The following is a 25,960-nucleotide window of genomic DNA, read 5'->3' as shown; positions in this document are numbered from 1 at the left end:
AAAATAAATCATACAGCACAGGAGGCCATACAGCCCATTGTGCCTGTGCCAGCTCTTTGAAAGAGCAATCCAATTAGTTCATCTCTCCTGCCATTTCCCTGTAGCCCTGCACTTTTTTTCTCCATGTATTTATCCAATTCCTTTTAGAAAGTTACTATTGAATCTGCTTCCACCACCCTTTCAGGCAGTGCATTCCGGATCAGAACAAACCGCTGCGTAAAAACATTTCTCCTCATTTTCCCCCCACCCTGGTTCTTTGTCCAATTACCTCAAATCTGTGTCCTCTGGTTATTGACCCTCCTGCCACTGGAAACAGTTTCTCCCTATCTACTCTATCAACACCCCTCATAATTTTGAATACCTCTATTAAATCTGCTCCAATACATATTTTTAAAACTGGCTGAGATGGTAGTAGCAAAACTGAAGGATGTTAAGCTGATCAAAATTGTTCATTGGATTTTATAAATGTCCTTTTTGCCTTTTGTTTCTGACATTATAACCACTGGCATCACAGAGTCTGATGTACAATCCTATCTGGTCCCGTGTGTGTGAAACTATGCACGGGTGTATCCTGTAAAAACAGTCAAATTCACACAATGCAAATATAACGCATGCAAATCTTGCACAGCGAAGAATATTCTGGTTGTATTCTGATATGGGCTATTATAAATACCTCCTTAGTCCTTGTCCAACTTGCATATATATGTATATGTCTCATGCTATGTTATACCATTAATGGGCACCTCTCTCAGGGGTGTGTGTGTAAGTGATTTTGTAGTTGGAGGATATTTTATGCTTGGACAGACGACTGCAAACACCACATGAAGGATACACAATTGCCTCAAGTTTTGTGTATCTGAATTCCTCCTTCAGCTGCCTAGGCCCTAAGCTTTGGAATTCCCTTCCTATGCCTCTCAACACCTCTCTCTTGCTTTAAGACGCTCCATTAAAACCTACCCCTGTGACCAAAAGCTTGGTCAACTGTCCTAATATCTCCTTTACATAGCTCGGTCAAATTTTGTTTGATAATGCTCCTGTGATGCAACTTGGGACTTTTTGCTACGTTAAAAGTGCTATATAAATAAAATCTAACATAAGCGCACCCTCCCTGTCAACTTTTTTTCTAGGCCCACATTTATAATGGGAACTGGCTGTGTAAAGTTGTCATGCTGTAATTACACCTCTGCCCTTCCAATGATTTACTGTAGCACCACTGGCAGGAGTGTAATTATTTTTAATATTCATTCTCTGACAAATTGCTAAAGTATTTCCTTGCAAAAATGATCAGTTGAAATTGGTTGCCAGGAGGCTGCTTGATGGTGTAATAAGAGGGTGGGAGAGGGCGGAAAACATTAACATTTATATAACACCTAATCTCCTCATGACCTCCTGAAGCAGTTCACAACCACTGAATTACTAATGAAAAGTAGTTACTGAAGTTATATTGGTGAATGTGGCAGCCAATTTGCAAAAATAGGAAGAGATGGATGACCAGTTAATTTCTTTCTGGTGGTGTTGATTCAGGGGAGAATGTTGGCCAGGAGACTACAGAATGCTCTGCTCTTCTCAAATAATGCCCTGGGATCTTTAACCTGGCAAATATGACTTAAATTTACATAGGTACAAATGAATCAAGAGCAGGAGTAGGCCATTCGGCCCCTCGAGCCTGCTCCGCCATTAGATAAGATCATGGTTGATCTAATGTGACCTCAACCCTACTTTCCCGTCTAACAAGGGAGTCAAAGGTTATAGTAGGTAATCAGGAATCTATCTAACTCAGCCTTAAAAATATTCGATGACCCTGCCTCCACCGCTCTCTGGGGAAGGGAGTTCCACAGACTCACGACCTTCTGAGAGAAAACATTTCTCCTCTTCTCCATCTTAAATGGGCGACCCCTTATTTTTAATTTTTTGATTCTATTTCTAGTCTCTCCCACAAGGGAAAACAACCTCTCCTCTACCCCTTCTAGTCCCCTCAGGATCTTGTATGTTTCAATAAGATCACCTCTCATTCTTCTAAATTCCAGTATATACAGACCCAACTTGTCCAACCTTTCCTCATAAGATAACCCCCTCATCCCAGGAATCAGCCGAGTGAACTTTCTCTGAACCGCCTCTAAAGCAATTATGTCCTTTCTTAAATAAGGAGACCAAAACTACACACAGTATTCTAGATGTGGTCTCACCAATGCCCTGTACAACTGTAGCAAAACACCTCTACCTTTTTTATATTCCATTCCCCTTGCAATAAATGACAACATTCCACTTGCTGTATCTGCATACTAACATTTTGTGATTCATGTACTAGGACACCCAGATCCCTCTCTACCTGAGTTCTGCAACCTCTCTACATTTAAATAATATACTACTTTTCTATTCCTCCTGTCGAAGTTGACAAGTTCACATTTTCTCACATTTTAGACTCCATCTACCAAATTTTTGCCCACTCGCTTAACCTATCTATATCCCTTTGCAGACTCCTTTATGTCCTCTTCACAACTTACTTTCCTACCTACCTTTGTGTCATCAGCAAATTTAGCAACCATACATTCGGTCTCTTCATCCAAGTCATTGATATAGATTGTAAATAGTTGAGGCCCGAGCACTGATCCCTGTGGCACGCCACTTGTTACATCTTGCCAACCTGAAAATGACCCATTTATGCCTACTCTCTGTTTCCTGTTAGCTAACCAAAATATGTTACCCCCTACACCATGAGCTCTTATTTTGTGTAGTATTGATGTGGTACCTTGTCAAAAGCCTTCTGGAAATCCAAGTACACACATCCACAGGATCCCCTTTATCCACGTTGCTTGTTACTTCCTCAAAGAGCTCTAATAAATTAGTCAAACACTATTTCCCTTTCACAAAGCCGTGTTGGCTCTGCCTGATTGCATTGAGATTTTTTAAATGCTCTGCTATAACCTCCTTAATAATAGATTCTAGCATTTTCCTTATGACAGATGTTAAGCTAACTGGCCTGTAGTTTCCTGCTTTCTGTCTCCTTCCTTTCTTGAATAGAGGAGTTACATTCGCTATTTTCCAATCTAATGGGACCCTTCCAGAATCTAGGGAATTTTGGAAAATTAATACCAATGCATCTACTATCTCTGCAGCCACTTCTTTTAAGGCCCTAGGATGAAGTCCGTCAGGACCTGGGGACTTGTCATCTTTTAGTTCTAATTTTTTCAGAAACCTTTCCCTGGTGATTGTAAGTTTCACCCTTCCTGTTACCTCTTGATTTACAATTATTTCTGGCATGTCATTCGTATACTCAACAGTGAAGACGGACGCAAAATATCTGTTCAATTTATCCGCCATTTCCTTATTCTCCATTATTAATTCCCCAGACTAGCTCTCTAGAGGACCAATGCCCACTTTACTTTTTTCCTTTTTAAATACCTGTGGAAACTCTTACTATCTGTTTTTATATTTCTAGCTAGCTTTTTCTTGTACTCTAATTTCTCCCTCATTATTCTTGTAGTCATTCTTTGCTGTTTTTTTTATATTCTGTCCAACCTTATTTAACATCTCATTGAAAACGGCACCTCCAACTTCCTCAGAACTGCCCCGAAGAGCTTAGGTTAAGTTCTCCAGTCTTGGATTGGGATTTGAACCTACAACCTTCTTACTGAAAGTGGTACCAACTAAGTCAAACTGACACAAATGGACTGAGTGGCTTTCTTTATCCAAACCTCTTTTTTGGTGCTAGGGGTTCGGCAACAGATTTCTCAAGATGTTAATGGTTGTCTTGCTGGTTCTTCTAAATTGATGCACTGTCCATAGGCTGTAGCGATGCTACTAGTGAGCGCAACATCACTGCAGCACTGAGGGCGTGCTGCACTGTCTGAGATGCTGTCTTTTGGATGAGAAGTTAAAACTGGAGCCCCGTCTGCTCTCGTGGACATAATAGATTCCATGGCATTATTTGAAGAAGAGCAAGGGAGTTCTCCCCTGTGTCCTGGCCAATATTGATACCTCAACCAACTTCAGTCAAACAGATTATCACTTAGCTGTTTGTGGGAGCTTGCTGTGCTTCCTACATTACAACAGTGACTACACTTCAAAAGCACTTAATTGGCTGTAAAGCACTTTGGGACATCTTGAGGTTGTGGAAGGGGTTAAATGAATGCAAGTCTCTTTTTTAAAACTTATGCTGACTGATCCTCTGTGCTGTGGTTTATTGCAGAAAGTTCTCCTGCAGGAAACACCCCCGTGAGCAACGGAGGCGGAATGGATTCTGCGGTTATTGGAGGTAAGGCAGTCATCTTCGCTCGTTGGCTGATTTGTCATCGCCTTCATTTTAAGGCAAACAATTAATTGCTTTAGGAGTTATCCTGGACTACAGTGTGTAATTCTGGCCCCCCCATACTACAGTAGGGATATCCTGTCATTGAACAGGGAACTGCAAAGGGCAACTCAGATTAGGCATTGAGCAATGAGGAGAAATTACAGAAACTGGGGGTGTTTACATTGGAGGTTCAGGGGAGATCTTATTGAGGCATCCCAGATTCTTTGGAGAGCGTGGGTCCGAGCCCTCGCGGAGTGGACAGCCAAGTATGAGGAGCTCCTCCCAAGTGGTATGGAGAGCAGCATAAGATGCGTGAGTGCATCACGTTCTCCTGCGCACAACATGGATACACAAACGTATAAAAACAAAGGACAGGAAAAGACCAGCTGTCCATCAAACTTGCCCCATTCTGACATGGTACATCTTTCACACATGACCCCCATCCACCCCACTTCTTCTGGGAGAGGTTTTAAAAAAAAACTCTGTAAAATTCTTCTCTAAGCCCTGAAGGTGATCAAACAAGTTCCAGGAGACCACAGTGACTGAAGACACAACTCCCAGTACCCACCTGCCTTCTGTAAGTAGTGGTGTCCACCACAACCTGGAACTCATCCAGCTCAACTATGGTCACTCCTATGATGAATATCCTGCATGTTATTTGGTTCACATCTGAATCATGTCATGTTGAGGGAGGGGTTGGTACAGGAGGGCAGAGAACCCCCTCAAGGCACTGGACCATGGAAGAGAAGAATTCTGTGTGCGCATGGGTGAAAAAAAAATACAGGAAACATTCTGTTGTTTCCATTTTGATAGTGAAATATGGATCTATATAGTCAGCAACATTATTTCTGTATTGAGCAGGATTCTGCTCAGTGCTTATTTGAGATAGAAGGACTGAAATGATCAAGGCACAAGAGGTAAAGGTGCCAATTGCAATAAGTCTGATCAGAGGGTGGAATTACTGGACCTTAAGCATAACAGCTGGCAGCGAGTCACAAAGCAGGAATTCAATTAAATAACACTGGCTTTGTAAATCATGAGAGCAAAGCAGAAACGGAGAATTGAATGATAGCCTTGGGTTGTCTGCCAGCTGGATGTTTTGTACGTGACTCAACAGCTTAAAGTCCTCATTTTTCTTGCTTTTTGTACAGCAGGTAAGCAGAATGCAGTTAACAGCTGAGGGCATTGTGATCTAAATGGAATGGTGACTAATTCAACGGTGACGTTGTGTAACAGATTCCGCCTGTGCTTTCAATAATGTTTCTCATTGTTACTAAAATATAACCTACGCCATAAACTAAATTCAAAAAGTATTTGCACGTTCCTGTGACTGGCAGAAATTTCCACTGTCTGTGTCTTTCTAAATTTTTACTCCAAGCCGGGAAGATGGCACAGAGTGGGGGCGAAATTCTGACTGGAAACCCAGAAATACGAGTTTCCCAGACGTCCTCGTGATTTTGATGTAAGGATTTATTTTCTTTGTCAGTTTCCCGCCGGCGGCCGAGTCAGATCTCACCCCCACCCCCCACCTTGCTGGCAGCCCACACAACTTCGCTGTATAACAAGCAGAATGTTGTATCCAGTTTTGGACACCCTACTGTCAGAATGATGCCAAAGCCATGGAGAGATTGCTGAAGAGATTCACTCTGGACTTTGGTTATGAAGAGAGTCTCGAAAGTGGGGTTTTTTTCATTAGAGCAGAAGACGTCAAGATGTCATCTGATTGAAGTATTCACAACTATATGAAGGGTTTTGATGCGGTAAGAGGGGAAAAACTATTTCCACTAGGCCAATAACCAGACGGCATAAATTTTAAGATCATCGAAAGAATGAAGGGAGAGATTCTTGCAATCACACCACATAGAAGGAGGCCATTCGACCCATCGTGCCCGTGCCAGCTCTTTGAAAGAGCTACCAATTAGTCGCACTCCCTGTTCTTTCCCCATAGCCCTGCAATTTTTTTTTCGAGTGTAGAAATCCAATTCCCTTTTGAAAATTACTATTGAATCTGCTTCCACCACCCATTCAGGCAGTGCATTCCAGATCATAAGGTTTGGGGAATTCTTTTAACACTGGCCTACCAGAAACAGTAGAATCAATAGGGAAGTGCATAAATATTTGGGAAAGAAAAAATGAGGCACTAAATAGCTAGCTCATTCTTGGATAGCTGGCACAGGCATGATGGACCGAGTGGCCTCCTGAGATTTGCTGGTGCAGCACAGACCTTGGATCGAGTCTGGGACTATCCTGCTCTGTATGGCTCTCCGAGTCATTCATGGAGCCCAAAATGGAATTTATTTTTATTAAAATAGTGCTACTTTGTGGTATTGGGGAAACCCTTTATTTTTTGTGGAGACTTATTGGTTTAAATAAAAATCCCCCCATCACACACGCACGCACACAAAATTCTTAGTGAAAAAATAGTTTCTTTATTTAAAAGGTAAACTGTTACTCGTTGGGCAGAAGCTGATATTTTTGAAATTTTAGTTACTAATTCTTTCTACCTCACATTCCATATAATTTTCACTTCCCTTTTTGCGATTGATGTGAGTGGAAATGAAAGGTGTCAAACAGTTTCCTAATTTTGCCACAGTATCTTAAAATCAAAACTCCTCAAAGTTCACGTGAAAGGGATTTTATTGATTTCAGCGGTGTTTTGCCAAGCCTTGCTTAAACTCTCGAGTCCTCTCTAGTCATCCTTTTGGTTCATCAACAGTCTTGTGCCACGATTTCTGGGCGAGCCATTTGTAATACTGCATGGTGGTTGTCCTGTCAAATGGTTTCAGATGAAGTAAATCCAGTTTATTAATTGTAAGTCAGTGAGGAATGTAGGGTCAGAGGATGGAAATGGGTGCAAGGTCAATTTAAACAGATATCGGGGAGAGGAACGTCTTTATTCCAAAAATTTAGCACACTTGAATAATCAGTCAGGCAAGATAAGGGTGAAAGCATTGATGGTGTTCAAAATGGATGCTGTGATGGGAGAGTTGAGATACCAGGCAGGTGAGCTGGAGAGCCTTTCCTCACCCTCACTCCCTGGCTTTTCATGTGTTGTTTTCCTCCCTGGCCACAAGTTGTTTGATTTTTTTTTTTTTAACCCTACCCGCATTCTAGAAACTGGATGGCAGGCAGTTGAAATGCCCCATTGCTTACCTGCCCTGGAGATGCTAGGATCCCTCCGTCCGTCCATGATTTTAACCAGCTCTCCTGATAACATCTGCCCAAAGCCGGCCGACGGGGTCCTTTTTACATGTTCATGTTGGTCCTGATGTCATTGGGAGCCGACTACCATTTGAACTCTGACCTGAACCAGGCCAACCCTGGATGGAAGAGGATCAGCCCCAGAAGAGGCTGAAAGAGGTGTTTTTTTCTGAAGTGGGGCAAAGCAGGAGTGCCCCAAACTCTTTCTGCCCCCTCCCAAACACAAGATCCCTGCAAGACATCTCCAGAACCCAGTTCCACCACTTGACCTTACGTCGATGAGCGACCACCTGGTTGTGCAATTTATTTATTTTTCTTCTTCCCTGCTGCTTTCCACTCCGAACTGGCAGCACATTGATGAGGCCCGGGAGTTAAAATAATCCAGGCTTGATTGCTGCAGCAGTCAGTTTTTATTTTCCAACTTGCTTCGCCCACCCATCTGTCCAAATCCCACCCGGAGTTAAAATCGGGGCCAGTGATGCTGTGGATTCTGAGACATTAATGGACTGATGATAACCACGTGAGACTGGGTGTATCGAATGGGCGTGGGTGCGAGCGCGAGCCAGCAGTGACCCGCAGTAGTGCTGTGAAACCAGAAGGAGTACTCCTGCTCCTCCTGGCTCCACATTAAGGTAAGTTTAAAAAGGAAAAAAACGTACCTTTTTTATGTTGGCCTCCAGCGGTCCCCTTAAGGAACGCTGTTTAGACTGTAAAAGGAAGCAGTTAAAACTGAGTGAAACATGCTCGGCTCAGTGACCAATTTTGGAGAGGGGTTCTTTAAACAGGTGATAGATCCCTCATTAGCATATGTAAGGTGCCGAACCCCTGTTTAAGGTGGCACCAGGGGTGCCTGCATATAGACACGTTCCTCAAATGCATGGTAGTGCTACACGTGACGTATCTGCCTGATTGTCACCATATGCACGGTGTCCATCAGATACACACATACTTCAGAGCCACACATGGGTCTGTCGTGCCACCCTCACAGGAGGAGAAAGCGCAGACTGTCAGGGAGAGGGCGTGGAATCGTGAAACTTTACTCTGCGGAGGAGGAGACTCTGGAAATAAGCAGCATTTCTGCCTCCCTCTCCTGCCCGCCGTGGAGGGTGGGTTAATATCAGGCCTTTTATTTCTGCTGGTGAGTGGATTGGTGACCAAGGCATAAGGTTTAGGATTTGTACTAGGAGCATAAAGGGGGAGGATAGAGGTCATTTTTTCTGCATAAAGGGTCGTTACAATATTGAGCATATTAATCAGTGACTCTTGCACCTGAGTCAGTCACAGCAAAGGAAGAATTGAGTGCCTCTTTCTGTGCTGAAATTTCTCCGATGTAGGAAAGACTCCACCAGTCAGTCATATTGGTAGGAATAGTGATCAATGCTCTAGTGGAACCAGTTAAGAACCATTTTGATATTGCAATGGGGGTGGACGTTAGGATCATTCTGGATGGATGAATGAAGTGGGGCTGATTGGCCTCCTCATATGTGCTCAAGTGATCCATGTTAAGGGTTATGTGTATCTCATGTCCATTTGCCAACTGTTGCCCCTTAACTTTTCTGCACATGTGCCTATAATTGATGCACAGGGCATTGGTTTGTTGCACTAAGTATGTGCTGATGAGTTGCTAGCATTAGTAAGGAGGTTATAAGTAACGGAGAACCCAGTAGACATGTGGCATCATAACGGCAACAGCAGTATATCCTAATGCTAAAGAAGCAAAATTGAAGAAAAGATGCCGTAGCGGTCCATTAACCTCATCACAGTTTACGAGGAGAGAATTTTCAGTGGGTTGAACTAAATTTATTTCGAATATCAAGTCTGACGGTGTATTTTTTTTCAAAGGCAGTAATTCAGTCGAGTGGTTCTAATAACATTGTAAGCTACCACAACCAAGCTAAACTATACGCAGGACCCTAGGATTGAATTACTAGTTTATGGCCACTGCCAGAAAATTGTTTTTCTTCAGTTTTCTCCCATTACAGCACTGAAGCCAACAGCAGTGCTTTGCCCAAACATTAAAAGAAGTTATCTCAAATCAGAGATGATCATTCCAAAGTTTTTATTCAGACCCTCAAAGACCTTCCATTTCTTTATTTCCTCCCAGTACCTCATCCTAGTTTATTTTTGACTCTCAACAGCAAAGATCCAAATTTTTAATCAAGCATTATCTTTTTGAACATTGTTTGTGAGTGCACTAACACTTCAAACATTTCAGTGGATCTTGAAGATTGATTTCAATAGAGAGCAAAATCAGGCAGGGTATAAAACAGGCATTGCACCCAATGCTGTCAGTTTCCTGCCAGGCGGGTTAGACTAAAATTGCCCCCTCCCCACCCCCAAGTCTCTCACTTCCTTCAGCTGAACGTTGGGAAGGCTGAAGCCATTGTTTCTGGTGCCCTGCCATGAATTCCATTCCTTTGTCACTGATGCCATGCCTCTCCCTGGCCATTTGCTGAGGCTGAACAAAACTGCATGCAGCCTTGGTGTCTGGTTTGACACTGAGCAGAACTTCATACCCCACTAAGCCTACCTACTCCCACCTCTGCAACATTGCATGTCTCCACCACTAGCCTTTATCCTTGCATTTTTGTTGCATCCAGAATCAATTACTCTAACGTGTTCTTCACCTGGCCTTTCATTGTCTACCCTCCACAAACTCCATCTTGGTCCAACATGCAGACACCCATGTCCTGTCCCTCTAGCATCCTTACTGGCCACCCCCCCCCCCCCCCCCAAGCTTTCATCCATCCCCAGCCCAGGACAATGTACTGTGTTCACTGTAAAACCAGCATCCCATCAATGTGCATTATCCCAGATTTTACTGGTCCCTCCAAATCTCTCTGCTGCTATTGACCTCAATCCTAGCTCTTCTGGTATCCCAACTCTAGACCTTGCCCAATTCTTCACCAAAGGCAATTAAGCTTGCACAGCTCCTTGATTCACACAGATCCACACCATGAACTTTGTCCATCCAGCAACAATAGTAACAAATGCGTTTATAAATGAATGCAGCAATAATAAATGCAAGTAAAACTTGCAACCTGCAAATATTTTATGAAATAGTACAGCAACAATCTATAATAAACACAGCCAAAGCTGAACCCTACTAACAATGAATACAGTATTAATACTTTCCAACCTCAGCACCAGGCCCTGTTCCTTTTGTGCGAATGCAGCAAGATAACATAAGCTACGGCCCCCTACCTCCAGAAGAAACCATTTCTGCCACGCTGATACTTGTGGATTGATGCTGCCCCTAATCTACCTGGCAGGTGAAGGAAGAAGAATTTGAGACCAAAGGAAAGGGAGAGACAGTGTGTGCGTGTGTGAGGCATAGAGTATTCGAGAGAGAATACAGAGACAGACAGTGTGATTGGCAGACAAAATAAAAGACGTACAGAAGAGAGGAGACTAGCAAGAGGAGACTTGCACAGAGAGCGTGAGAGACTACAATGAGCATGTGTATGTTCAACCTCAACCGAGTAAGAGACTAGATGAGGTAAATTAGGAAATAACGGTTAGGTGATGCCCAGCTTGGACTTTGAAAAACTGGAGATTAAAGGAGGAAGGAAAAACTGAGGTAAAGCGTTCCATTGTTTCGGGACGCTGGAAACTAATGAGTCCAAGTAGGAGACTGGGGAATGGAGGGAGGAGGAAGAGTGTGTAAGGTAACATATATGAAGCTTAAAGGAAATTGCAAAGAAGCACTGACCATAGTAGTATTGACAAAATAGAGAAAGACAGGACAGTTTGAATGGAGAGCACAAATGGAGGCGATAGAAAGGAGATGTGGGAGTGCCATTTTGAGGTCAAAGGGCATAGCGAAGCTATGATTGTCAATTTAGATGAAAAAAAACTAAGGGTAAATAGCATGCAGTTCAGGATACTGATGGTTTAGGATTTCTCCTGATTTTCTTTGGCTGTGTTTCCTTGTACTGACCATAGTGATTTGAGTGACTTTGGGGTTTGTTTAGCTGTGGTGCTCTGTAATATAAAGTTACTTTAAGCCCTTAGGATGAGCAATTTCCTAATGGTTTTTTTTATCCTGTCAGTGAAGAACTGAGTAATTTTCTTGTGACTTGGCGGAAACATCTGCAAAACATTAATTCAAGGCCCTTAATTATTTCTGAATCATGTGGTTAGGACTTCAATCAGTCACTAGTGAAGTATTCCATCTGTCAGGACTGTGAGGCCTCCAGCACAATGTTCACAGGTCAATTGCAGAAATATTAAAAACAGTTTAAAATGGTTGATAGTTAAGAAAATATTACAAAGGCAGAGTTACATACAGAGCTTTATTTCTCTCCTGATTTAATTCAACTGTAGCCCAACAAACTTGCAAAATTTTAAAGAAATTACCTCCGATGCTGCCCCAGCTACATCTGTTTGTAACTGAGATTATTAAAGGCTGCAGTAATACTATGTCTTTGCCCATACGCTGACACTAAAGTGGTCCCTATCTGACTTCAGAGGACACTAAAGTTGTATAGTTCGCAATCCCTTCTCTCAAATCCATCTCTCACTGTGTGAAGTACAAATTTCAATGAGGTGTGAAGCCGGGTTTAAACAGTGCACTGGTGACCCGTTGAATCTCCTAGTCATTTCATAACCTAACTGCAACCTTATCAACGTTGAGAAAATGGACCCTTCCCCCACACCTAACACCTTAAAAAAAAAAATTAGCTGTGCGTGTATGCAGAGGTTTCTTCTCCTGTGATTTGCTGCCAGGTGCAGCTGACGCAATAACCTGGGCCTTGCTGGCTGACCTTTGCACTCTGCGTCTGCTAATAGTTTCAGCCCAGTGGTGCAGCATAGCTAGTCATTGTGACCTGATCAGTCTGGTAAAATGCAAGGTGTTTTAAACAAAGGTGCATAATGATGCAGATTGTAGCATAATGACATAATGCATCACCAGTCATGTTCTGTGCCTTTTAAAAATAATGTATTTAAGGCATGAAGATCCCAATGAAAGCTATTTTGTAGTAAATTACTCAGTAGTAGATCTTGTTTCTCTGTTCCAGAGAACAGTTTTGAAACTTAAATTTGTCAGAGAAATAGTAATTCTTGGGAGACTGACCTGGCATAGTTCCACTCCTGTCTGTAAGAACACAGATGCAAGATTGATTTCTCCTTCCACCCTTGTACAGTGCCTCCCAGAGTTCCCCAAGGATCTATCCCTGCCCCTTCCTCTTCCTCCATGTAAGTGCTAGTTCTCGGGGGGGGCGGGGGGGAAAAAGGCAGGGGAAAAAAATCTTACCATCATTTATTCCCTTCCCTCCTTGTCTGCCCCCAATGCCATTGACTCCTTGTTGCAATTCAGTACCAGTTCATTTGGCTATTCAGGTGTGAGCCCAGACAGTAATTGTTGGCATGCAATTCAATTATGGCACCAGTGCTGTCACTTAATGTTTACATGCGTGTTGCCCTTGGACAATGATCAGCATAACAATTGGGAATGAGAAACTCGACTGAATATCATGTTTGTTTCCCCTTGCTGCTGAGGCTAATTGTAGTGTCTTTTTTACTTGATTTGATTCATGCCATTAAACATGACAGCTTGGTCAAACGTAGTAAAATTTTCATTGAACCTAGTGTGAAACACTAACAAAATGAACAGACATAAGCAAAAAAAAAAAATCCTATTTTTCTTTCCCCTCACAGTTTGGTTTACCTCATCCCACTTGGTTGGTGGGGAAGGCTGGAAGAGGGTTAGTGGACAACTCCAATCCCAACCCAATGTCAATGATGCCGTGTGCACACAGCAACCTGGTATAGGCCCTCACCTCCATTTTATTTCTCCAGCTTTAGAGAAGCACCTGCTTGTACTTCCTGCACATAGCACAACCAAGCCTGTGACCCTGCCTTATAAATAATCTCTGATTGTGACCCTTGTACTTTCCCTCCACTCCAAATGATGGCATATATGGAATTCAGTCCATGTCTACAACCCACAACAAATGCAGAAAACTAGGGACATGTGACAGAGGATTGAAAAAGGGATTATCTCGAGAGAAATTTTCAACTGTTGGCGGCCCTGACCTTGGAACATTGTTGCCACGGAGACTCCTGAGGCTTGCCCCTTGATTGGGGAGAGGGCTGGATTTCCAGGCCTCATGGGGGAGATATGACTTGTGTGGTCAGCCGTGGCTCAGTTGGTAGTACTCTTGCCTCTGAGTCAGAAGGTTGGCGGTTCAAGTCCCGCTCCAGAGACCTGAGCACATAATCTAGGCTGATACTGCAGTGCCAGTATTGAGGGAGTGCTGCACTGTCGGAGGTGCTGTCTTTCGGATGAGACGTTAAACTGAGGCCCCGTTTGCACTCTCAGGTGGACGTGAAGATCTCATGGCACTATTTCAAAGCAGAGCAGGGGAGTTCTCCCTCATGCCCTGGCCAATATTTATCCCTCAACCAACACTACCAAAAACAGATGACCTGATCATTATCTCATTGCTGTTTGTGGGACAAGTGGCAAATTGGCTGTTGTGTTTCCTACATTACAACAGTGACCACACTTCAAAGATACTTCATTGATTGTAAAGTGCTTTGGGATGTCCTGAGGTCATGAAAAGTGCTACATAAATGCAAGTCTGTCTGTCTTTAAGTGCCATAGTTTGATCATTCATGCCATAACTGGTGGGGTCATCCTAGCTGCACGAACAGCAGAAAGCTTACCAGTGCTCTAGTGATCTGTACAGTTCTGGTCAGTTCAAACACCAGCAGTCCCTAGGTCTGTGTCTCCATAATCTATATCGAAGATCTGCTTATGTGGATTTCTCAGTAAGTTTGGAAATTATTAACTATGGTAATAGGTTTTCCAATATGTCAGACACCCAGCTGACCAAAACATGTCTCCACTACATTTCTTTAGTGTCTTCATGATATAGGGTTACATGATCTTCTCTCACACAGCTTCATGGAATGATACAGCACAGAAGGCGGCCATTCGGCCCATCATGCCTGTGCCGACTCTTCGAAAGAGCAATCCAATTAGTCCCACTCTCCTGCCCTTTTCCCATAGCCATGCAAATTTTTCCCTTTCCAGTATTCATCCAGTTCCCTTTTGTAAGTTATTATTTAATCTGCTTCCACCACCCTTTCAGGCAATGCATCCCACACCACCATAACTCGCTACTTTGTCAAAAAAAAATTCTCCACATCGCCCCCTTGTTCTTTTGCTTGTTTTCTGCGTTATTCTACCACTGTCTGATGTGCATGTATATTTTTAGAACATAAGAACATAAGAAATTGGAGCAGGAGTAGGCCAATCGGCCCCTCGAGCCTGCTCCGCCATTCAATAAGATCATGGCTGATCTGATCCCAACCACAAATCTAAAGAACACAAGAAGTCGGAGCAGGGCCCGGCCACATAGCCCCTGGGCCCTCTCCGCCACCCACAGGGCATTGACCGATCCGAACTCAGCTTCATGTCCAATTTCCTGCCCGCTCCCCATAACCCCTAATTCCCTTTACTTCTAGGAAACTGTCTATTTCTGTTTTAAATTTATCTAATGATGTAGCTTCCACAGCTTCCTGGGGCAGCAAATTCCACAGACCTACCACCCTCTGAGTGAAGAAGTTTCTCCTCATCTCAGTTTTGAAAGAGCAGCCCCTTATTCTAAGATTATGCCCCCTAGTTCTAGTTTCACCCATCTTTGGGAACATCCTTACTGCATCCACCCGATCAAGACCCTTCACAATCTTATATGTTTCAATAAGATCGCCTCTCATTCTTCTGAACTCCAATGAGTAGAGTCCCAATCTACTCAACCTCTCCTCATATGTCCGCCCCCTCATCCCCGGGATTAACCGAGTGAACCTTCTTTGTACTGCCTCGAGAGCAAGTATGTCTTTTCTTAAGTATGGAGACCAAAACTGTATGCAGTATTCCAGGTGCGGTCTCACCAATACCTTATATAACTGCAGCAATACCTCCTTGTTTTTATATTCTATCCCCCTAGCAATAAAAGCCAACATTCCGTTGGCTTTCTTGATCACCTGCTGCACCTGCATACCAACTTTTTGATTTTCTTGCACTAGGACCCCCAGATCCCTTTGTACTGCAGTACTTTCCAGTCTCTCGCCATTAAGAAAATAACTTGCTCTCTGATTTTTCCTGCCAAAGTGCATAACCTCACATTTTCCAATATTATATTGCATCTGCCAAATCTCCGCCCACTTACCCAGCCTGTCTATATCCCCTTGCAGGTTTTTTATGTCCTCCTCACTCTCTACTTTCCCTCCCATCTTTGTATCATCTGCAAATTTTGATATGTTGCACTCGGTCCCCTCCTCCAAATCGTTAATATAGATTGTAAAGAGTTGGGGACCCAGCACCGACCCCTGTGGAACACCACTGGTTACTGGTTGCCAGTCCGAAAATGAACCATTTATCCCAACTCTCTGCTTCCTGTTCGATAACCAATCCTCCACCCATGCCAGAATATTACCCCCAATCCCGTGATTTTTTATCTTAAGTAATAATCTTTTATGTGGCACCTTGTCGAATGCCTTCTGGAAGTCTAAATACACTATGTCCACTGGTTCCCCTTTATCCACCCTATACGTTATATCCTCGAAGAACTCAAGCAAATTTGTCAGACATGACTTCCCCTTCATAAAGCCATGCTGACTTTGTCCTATTAAATTATGCTTATCTAAATGTTCCGTTACTGTCTCCTTAATAATAGACTCCAAAATTTTACCCACCACAGATGTTAAGCTAACTGGCCTATAATTTCCAGCCTTCTGCCTACTACCCTTTTTAAATAACGGTGTTACATTAGCAGTTTTCCAATCTGCCGGGACCTCTCCTGAGTCCAGGGAATTTTGGAAAACTATCACCAAAGCATCCACAATCCCTACTGCCACTTCCCTCAAGACCCTAGGATGGAAGCCATCAGGTCCAGGGGATTTATCCGCCTTGAGTCCCATTATTTTACTGAGTACCATCTCCTGAGTGATTTTAATCGTATTTAGCTCCTCCCCCCCCCCCCCCCCCCGAGAGTCCCCTGTTTGTCCGGTGTTGGGATATTCTTAGTGTCCTCTACTGTAAAGACTGAAACAAAATATTTGTTCAGCATTTTTGCCATCTCCATGTTTCCCACCATTAATTTCCCGGTCTCATCCTCTAAGGGACCTATGTTTGCCTTAGCCACCCTTTTTCTTTTTATATAACTATAGAAACTCTTGCTATCTGTTTTTATATTTTTTGCTAATTTCTTTTCATAATCTATCTTCCCTTTCTTAATCAATCCTTTAGTTACTTTTTGCTGTCTTTTGAAGAATTCCCAATCTTCTATCCTCCCACTAAGTTTGGCTACCTTATATGTCCTTGTTTTTAGTCGGATACTATCCTTGATTTCTTTACTTAGCCATGGATGGCTGTCATTTCTTTTACACCCTTTTTTCCTCAGTGGAATATATTTATTTTGAAAGTTGTAAAATAACTCCCTAAATGAACACCCCTGCTCATGTACCGTCTTACCCTTTAATCTATTTTCCCAGTCCACTTTAATCAATTCCGCTCTCATACCATCATAGTCTCCTTTATTCAAGCTCAGTACGCTTGTTTGAGAATCAACCTTCTCACCCTCTAATTGGATATGGAATTCAACCATGTTGTGGTCGCTCGTTCCAAGGGGATCCTTAACTAGGACATTTGCATCTCGTCTCTTTGTTGACCCAGTTAAGAGAATCCTGCTCTCTTCTGTGTTCTAGTCATTTAAACAACTTTCCTCTTTTATCTACAGGTGTCATAGCTGCGGTGGTATTTGTGATCATTTGCCTCCTCGTGGTTATGATCCGCTACCTGTACAGGCACAAAGGCACGTATCACACCAACGAGGCCAAAGGCACAGAATTTGCGGAGAATGCTGACGCTGCTTTGAAAAACGACCCCAACTTCCAAGACGCGGTGGACGAAAGCAAGAAGGAATACTTCATCTGACGACGAGCGCTCCTGTTAATTAGCGGTAGATCATTGACACTACAGCCAGGACTTGCTGTCTGCACTAAGAGTTCACGACAGACCCTCTCCACCCCGCGTTGGGGGGGGGGGGGGGGGGGGGAAACCAAGCGGACAAATGAATTCTCAACTCCTCCCTTTCTGGGAGACAGTCATGACGTGGGTTCTCTATATACTAATAAAACAAGTACGCTATCGGAAAATACAGTTTTATACATGCCGTAAACATTGTTTTCTATATTATGTTTCCAAAGATAAGTACCACTAAAGTGCCATACAGTGCCACCGTACAGACACTATACTGTTGCAACCCATTATATTTAACAACCTGCTTTATGGATCTGTGAAAAGAGCTGAAATATCCATACAAAAATCCACTAACAAAGTAACCTTTTTAGACCAGGCCTCAAGTTTTATATCTGGAGCCTTCTGCAATACGTAACATTTTAAATGTTAATCTTGGCAAATGCTTTTTTTTTGTATTCCACACTTTGACCAGGGGTATCCTAAATGATTGTATGGCCATGTGTCCTTTTTAAATAGTAAAAGTCCTTTGATTGCTCAATTGGCGAATGCACTGTCGGCTGTGATACTGAGCAATGCAGATCAGGTAGGAAGGACTGAGATTCCATCCCTGGCCTGTTAGTTGCTATCGGGTGGAACTGCACTGCGTGTACTACAGTTACCCCTCCCTTGTCCCTTGCGCGCTGGAAAGTGCACTTGTGTCGGTCTTTCGGAGAGGATACAATGTTCAGTCCATCTATAAGCAACCTACACGGTCTCAAAAGCCTGGCAGCGCTCATTGTCTCAGCTCACATACATGAAGAATAGCGATTTTCAAACAGACACTCTCAAGTTGGCACTTGGGGCGAACTGTATTAAAGCAAGGAGTCGACACCATGAGATGAGTGGGGAGGGGGAATGGGTTGTCCCCACCCTGGCAGTGTTTAATTGGTTACGATGAGAACACTTTAAAATATGGATCACTACTATAGTATGGCAATGATACACCTCATAGATTTGAAATACATCATCGTTTATTTTATCACTTGCAGCCTAGCTGCAATAGAACGGATCTCTGTTACTGGATCTCTTTGACCCTGTTTGTGCACTGAATGCCGCCTTTTTCCTGAGATACCTTTTGGTATGTGCAAGTGCTGTTGCATTAGGAAAGTTAAGTGACTTATTTTTTCAGTAAATGTTTTTCTCCTTTTATTTTTTGAATACTGCACAATGACGTTAAATCTTAAATTTCTATTTGCGCTTTTAGTATGTTACCGAGAGTCTTGTGCTTTTTCTTTCTTGCATAATCAAAAATATGAAGGATATTGGATAATATGATTTTTTTTCATTTTATTTATATATACATATTCTTCCCCCATCCCTAGGGTTGCCAACTCTGGACATATTCCTGGAGGATTCTTCACATGATCTCCTGGCACCAACCACCCCGCCCAGTCAAACTGCCTTTTTTTCTCATCGCCAATATTTTTATAACAAAGTAAATGAAAGTGTTCCAAAGATAATTCTCATTATTTTTCTGATGGGTTGCTTGCAGGAGATTAATCTTTTAATTCCTGGAGACTCCAGGACAATCCTGGAGGGTTGGCAAGCCTACCAACTCCCCAGCTTAGATCCTCGTGTGCCTTGCAGCATTTCTCTAGAAGGAAAACGGGCATCTAATCTGCTCAAAGGCCTTTATAGGCAGTGTGACTTTTGAAGTGGCCTGCAGGTGACCTGAGAGAGTGGTGCAGGGTTCCCTATCCCTCTGGATTACAACCATGTTCACTCCTCAATGTGTCCCTCTTTTCCTCTCCCTTTCTCTTCCTTCCCCCCCACCCAAGAAAGCTCACTAGAAACCAGAAAGTCGATGTGCAGACAATCGCTGACTCAGACCCAGGTCAGTATGTGCTAGCACATCGTGTCAGCAAGGTTAAATCCTTGGCAAAGGGTTTTTGAAAATAGTTTTACAAATTTTGTTTCCCAACAATTACTTCCTGTCAGGAGTAAGGTCACCCTACCTCTTTGTCCTCTTCACTCGCACTAAACTAGCTGCTCCAAAAATCCCATCATGGGCTGTAGCTGGACATCTGTGATCATATGCCGGAGGGTGTGTGCATATTAATATTAAACATACATGTGACTTCCGCAATCACTAGACATTCAAACTCCGCCCCGTTGCCACTGCTGAGCAGTATATGCCCTCGACAGTAATAATGTATTGATGAGGTGTTCGAAGCAATGGCAAAGTAATATACATTTATGGAACCTGCAATAAAATTGTGTAATTCTAACTGGAATCGATTGATATAAGACAATAAAACTTTTCTCCTACATAAACCTGGTTTTTGATCTGATCATTTGCGAAGCTGGGTATCGGTGGCAAATAGAACTGAGGCGTCTGTAACAGGCTTCTCCTCAAAATCATAGAATCATTGAAATTTACGGCACAGAAGGAGGCCATTCAGCGCATCGTGTCTGTGCTGGCTGAAAAAGAGCTATCCAGCCTAATCTCACTTTCCAACTCTTGGTCTGTAGCCCTGTAGGTTACGGCACCTCAAGTGCACATCCGAGTGCTTTTTAAATGCGATGAGGGTTTCTGCCTCTACCACCCTTTCAGGCAGTGAGTTCCAGACCCCCACCGCCCTTTTGGTGCGAAAAAATTTCTCCAACTCCCCTCTAAAGCTTCTACCAATTACTTTAAATCTTTGACCTCTCCGCTAAGGGAAATAGGTCCTTCCTATCCACTCCTCAGCCTCCTCTGTTCCAAAGAAAATGGAAGATGTTCAGCAGGAGATGGGAAATCGAGGTGAACTTAAAGTCAAAGCAAAGTCCAAGAAACTGGTGCTATCGAGGGTTTGGATGGGAGTGCTGCAGCAAATGGTATGGGAGAGAGTGAATCAATAGACATTTGATGCAGCCATTTTGAAAGTTTAAAATGAGAAAACCCCAAATTAAGTATTAACTATCACTTTTTTCCTTTTGAAAGGAACATTTCTGAAAGCTTGCTATTGCACCTTTGTGAAACAGCCCAGATGTTATGGGAAGGCAAAAGGGTTGATGTTCTGCAAGGATGAGATCGAGTGGGCTGCCTTCATCTGAATGTAACTTAAAAAGTAAAAGGAGAAAAAGTTTTGACACTCACTTTTATGAATACAGCACCCCCTTGCACTGACCCAAAATTAAAAGCAGAGCAATCCATGCTCAGAAGTGGTTGGTCAGTACTATTCACGTAAACATTGGACAATCACCTTCCACATTTTAACACCAAGGCTTTCAATCTAGGTGTCAATAATATTAAATACACACCCTCTATTTTGTTTGTTTATTTCTGGTTCTCATACTACTCACATAAGCTGTTTCACTAAGGATTTCCCTTCAGTGAGTCTAGAATCCTGGTCTCGACTTTCCCAATTACATCATCTAGCTGTTAATCAGATTTTGCACCCAATATAATTGCGACATTGTATAAAAACTTTTCCAGCACTGGAAAGATGGGGCAGTGACAATTCTGGGATTTGAAGCAGGTAGAAGAGGGGGACATTACCTCGAGCAAAACAATTGAGGTGGGGGGAGATACTATGTCCTTTTCATCTCGTCCCTCCCCTACAGTAATTGAACCTACGAGTCAAAATTGGAGTAGAGGATACATGGTGGGCATTTGTAACAGGTAAATACCAGAGAAGCTGAGGAACCAAACACCATAACCATTACGACAAAAGTAAAATACTGCTGATGCTGGAAATCTGAAATAAAAGCAGAGAATGCTTCAAAAGCTCAGTAGGTCAGACAGCATCTGTGGAGGAGGAAGAAAAGTTAACGTTTCAGGTCGATGATCTTTCATCAGAACTGGACGAGGTTAGAGATTTAACAGTTTATAAGTACACAGCCAGGGCAAAGTGTGGGAGGGGGGAGGGGAGAAGAGGAAAAAACAAAAGGGAAGGTCTGTGATGGGGTGGCGAGCAGGAGCGATTAAATGACAAAGGAGTGATGGTGCAAGGCAAGGAGGGTGGTAATGGGACAGGTAAAGAAAGAAAAGATGGTCCAGAGGAGGTGTAAATGGTTACAGCAGAACCATTACCAGCACTTGCTGTCCGAGAGAATGGGAGCGGTGGTTATGATCTATAGTTGTTGAACTCAATGTTGAGTCAAGAAGGCTGTAAAGTGCCTACTCGAGAGATGAGGTGCTGTTCTTCGAGGTGAAGAAACTCCCAGTGGTTGAAAGCTTTGGGAACTAGAGGTCTAAAGTCACTTGCTCCTCCCAAGCACGTTACATTAGCCATAATCATTACTGTCTTTCTAATGAGACCATAAACTGAGGTTCCATTTGCCTGGGCCACAAGAACATAGGAATTATTGGACGAAAAAAGATCAAGGTTCATCTAGTTCGCTTTCTACCGTCCTGGTAGTCGCATGATGCAACGATAATAGTTATTGACTAATCATGGCAATCAATCACTGCCAATTAGTGTATAACAGACCCAGAAGTGACACGAGGAAAACCCCCATTGGTGGAAAACTTTGGGAACCGTAGGTCCAAAGTCACCTGTTCCTCCCAAACATACTCCACGTACCAGATGTCAAGTCACCAATTACTCATATATTGTATCCCAGAATATTTTCTGTAAGAAATCTATCTGACGCGATCTCGTTAGAGCCTACAGTTCCAGTTAGGCAACTGAGCTAGTGTTATCTCTGTGGGGAAAGATTTTGTTACTCAGATCTTTAGCTAGTGTAGATGATGGTGAAGGGCATCCATAGCATCCTTGGAATGTATAGTATGTTGGGTAGGTGTCTGGACGTTCTTCAACAAAGATAGCTGTGTTGGTAACTAACAGCTGACCGAAGAGGCTGAGCTGCTCCTACCCCTCTGAAGCAAAACTGCTAAGCGAGTGCAGTAATTTGGTGGAATTCAGGAAGCAAGGCTGAGAGAAGTTCTGTTTTGCGATGCTATTTTTGGCTGGACACAGTCAAAGCAAGAACAGCACAAAGTTTATTGAGGTAGAAGTGATTCAGGTCAAATTGATCTAAAAATCTGAATTGAGGATCATTTGCTTATTTGTATTTGGCCCTTTCCACGTGGGACAGGATCCTTTGAAATTCAAAAACCTGGTCCATTATCAGCAGCATCTCCTAGTTCACAATTCCAGTTGAAACAACTCCCAATGCACATCACATTTATTTATTTATTTACTTGGCCTGTTATCAAAAAAGTGGTAGCATAGCAATTAAGAAACTTACAAGATCACAAGATAGGTTTGGATGAAAAAGGCCCTTCAGTCCATCTCACCCGTCTGGAATATCACCCTGTTTTTTTAAAAAATATAACTTCCTAGTGTCTGTCCTAAACTAACCCTTCACAAGCCTTAACCTGTGCTTGCTTGTTCTGCTGATCTGCTAAACCTGGAAGTATTGTACTTGGCTCAATTTCTCTGCCCCATTAAACTTGTTTACCTCTATAAGGCCCCTTTTGAGACATCTCTCTTCAAGGATTACAACCCCAGATTATCTAAGTGTTCCTCAGAGTTTATCCAGCTAACATAAGGGATTGAGCTCATTGCCTTCTGATGCCGAGCACATAAGATCTATCCATATTGATTCTGTGATCAATTATTTTTACCTATTGGAGATTGATTAATTTCCCTGGTACCAAAGCCCCTGCTGACTTCGAACTATGTGTTATATGGATCTCCCGTGGAGTCAGAAGTCAGATTATATCCACTGAAAACAAACGATGAACATGTTAGGAACCTACATAATTTATTAATCAAATCTAATTTATTCTGAAATGTTCAGAGGGCAAGACGGTGTGCGGATATATCACAGTGTGCTGAGAGTTCGGTAAGTGTGGGAGTTTGGTGAAGTGGGGGAAGGAGGTGCTGCTTTGCCTTGCTTTTCCAAACTTTTCCTGCAGAGCGGTAGTGGACCTGAGAGTAGAAGACTGAGATTGTGGAATAAAAGCAGCAGCAGACCTGCACCAAGAGACAACTACTGTGCGACATCACAGGGACTTAACTCCTGGACCTAAGATAAATAAGAAGCAAAACGTAATCCAAGTGGGACGTCACCAAGGAAGAGGTAAGTGATTGGCTGGTGAGTATTTTCCTGCTGAATTTGTCTAAGGTTAGAGTTTGTGGATTCTCTGGTCTCTGTTGTGTAGTGGGGGACTGCTGTTCAGCAAGGGCCCTTGAGTATACCTTTTAATTGAAGTGAAATTGGTGGGATTCATTTAATTTGAATTAATTAGTTAAAGGGTAAGCCATGTCAGGACAGCCCAGCCTCGTGTTATGCTCTTCCTGCTCTATGTGGGAAATCAGGGACCCTTCCGGTGTCCCTGACGACCATGTGTGCGGGAAAAGTGTCCGGCTGCAGCTACTGACAAACCGCATTGCGGCACTGGAGCTGCGGATGGATTCATTATGGAGCATTCGCGATGCTGAGAACGTCGTGGATAGCACGTGTAGTGAGATGGTCACACCGCAGGTAAAGGTTGTACAGGCAGGACGTAATTGGGTGACCGCCAGGCAGAGTAAGAGGAGCAGGCAGGCAGTGCAGGGGTCCCCTGTGGTCGTCCCCCTCTCAAACAAATATACCGCTTTGGATATTGTTGAGGGAGATGACTTATCAGGGGAAGGCAGCAGCAGCCAACTTCCTGGCACCAGGGGTAGCTCTGCTGCACAGGCTGGGAGGAAAAAGAGTGGAAGAGCTATAGTGGTAGGGGATTCTATCGTAAGGGGAACAGACAGGCGTTTCTGTGGCCGTAAACGTGACTCCAGGATGGTTTGTTGCCTCCCTGGTGCCAGGGTCATGGATGTCACTGAGCGGCTACAGGGCATTCTCAAGGGGGAGGGTGAGCAGGCAGAGGTCGTGGTCCACATTGGGACCGACGACATAGGTAGGAAGGGAGATGAGGTCCTGCATCAAGAATTTAGGGAGCTAGGTAGCAGATTAAAGAGCAGGACCTCAAAGGTTGTAATCTCTGGATTACTCCCAGTGCCACGGGCTAGTGAGTATAGAAATAGGAGGATAGAACAGATGAATGCGTGGCTAAAGAGTTGGTGCAGGAGGGAGGGTTTCAGTTTCCTGGATCACTGGGCCTGCTTCTGGGGAAGGTGGGACTTGTACAAGTCGGACGGTTTGCACCTGAACCAGAGCGGGACAAATATCCTTGCGGGGAGGTTTGCTAGCACTGTTGGGGGTTTAAACTAACTTGGCAGGGGGATGGGATACAGAGTGGAGCTACAATAGGGGGTGATGTGCAGCCAAATATAGAGAAAAAAACAAGTCAGCTTGGAAGACAGGGCAAATATGTGAGGGCAAGGCTGGATGGCATCTATTTTAATGCAAGGAGTCTTACGAATAAGGTGGATGAACTGAAGGTGTTGATAAACACATGGGAGTATGATATTGTTGCTGTCACAGAGACATGGTTGAGGGAGGGGCAAGACTGGCAGCTCAATATTCCGGGGTACAGAATCTTCAGGCGAGACAGAGGGGGAGGTATAAGAGGAGGGGGGGGGTTGCAATATTAATTAAAGAATCAATTACTGCCAAAAGGAGGGATGATATATTAGCAGGTTCCTCTAATGAGGCCATATGGGTGGAGCTTAAAAACAAAAAGGCGGCAAGCACTTTGATGGGAGTGTACTATAGGCCCCCAAACAGTCAGGGGGAGATAGAGGAACAGATATGTAGGCAAATCTCAGAAAATTGTGCAAATAATAGGGTAATAATAGTGGGGGATTTCAACTTCCCCAATATTAACTGGGATACTCAGAGTGTAAAAGGCTTAGAGGGTATAAAATTCTTAACGTGCATCCAGGAGAGCTTTTTGAGCCAGCATGTAGAAAGTCCTACAAGAGAGGGGGCGGTACTGGACCTAATTCTAGGGAATGTGGCCGGCCAAGTGGAAGAAGTGCTAGTAGGTGAGCACTTTGGTGACAGTGACCATAATTCGGTGAGATTTAAGGTGGTCATGGAAAAGGATAGGGAGGGGCTGGAAATAAAGGTTCTAAATTGGGGGAAGGCCGATGTTAATAGGATAAGGCAGGATCTGGCCAAAATGGACTGGCATCAGCTGCTTGTAGGAAAATCCGCATCGGAGCAATGGGAGTCTTTCAGAAGGGAGATTGAGACCATACAATGGCAACATGTTCCCGTAAAGGTCAAGGGTGGTTCCAAGAACTCCAGGGAACCTTGGATGTCAGGGGATATACGAGAATGGATTAGGAAAAAAAGGAGGGCTTTTGGCAGATACAAAAGGCTAAAGACGGAGGAAGCCCTAGAGGAGTACAAAAAGTGCAGGGGGATACTTAAAAAAGAAATTAGGAGATCAAGGAGGGGCCATGAAAAAACACTGGCGAGCAAAATAAAGGAAAATCCTAAGATGTTTTATAAGTATATTAAGGGTAAGAGGATAACTAGGGAAAAAATAGGGCCCATTAGGGACAAAAATGGCAATCTGTGTGTGGAGCCGGAAGATGTAGGAGGGGTTCTAAATGAAT

At 43.4% G+C, this 25,960-nt stretch overlaps 1 protein-coding gene across 1 annotated transcript in view; it reads left to right on the top strand.

The window, feature by feature from the left end:
- Positions 1-19,796, top strand: part of LOC137323528 (glycophorin-C-like) — a 68,628-nt gene extending 48,832 nt beyond the window's left edge. Inside the window, exons 3-4 of the mRNA XM_067987097.1 lie at positions 4,190-4,255; positions 17,242-19,796. Of these exons, the coding sequence (XP_067843198.1) occupies positions 4,190-4,255; positions 17,242-17,438 (263 nt within the window). The 3' untranslated portion in view covers positions 17,439-19,796. The remainder of the gene's footprint in view (positions 1-4,189; positions 4,256-17,241) is intronic.
- Positions 19,797-25,960: the final 6,164 nt, after the last annotated feature.

The sequence above is a fragment of the Heptranchias perlo genome, chromosome 7 (assembly GCF_035084215.1).
Source record: "Heptranchias perlo isolate sHepPer1 chromosome 7, sHepPer1.hap1, whole genome shotgun sequence".
Classification (NCBI taxonomy): Eukaryota; Metazoa; Chordata; class Chondrichthyes; order Hexanchiformes; family Hexanchidae; genus Heptranchias; species Heptranchias perlo.
Note: the sequence above shows the minus strand (reverse complement) of the source record. Positions and strands in the feature narration are given on the sequence as shown.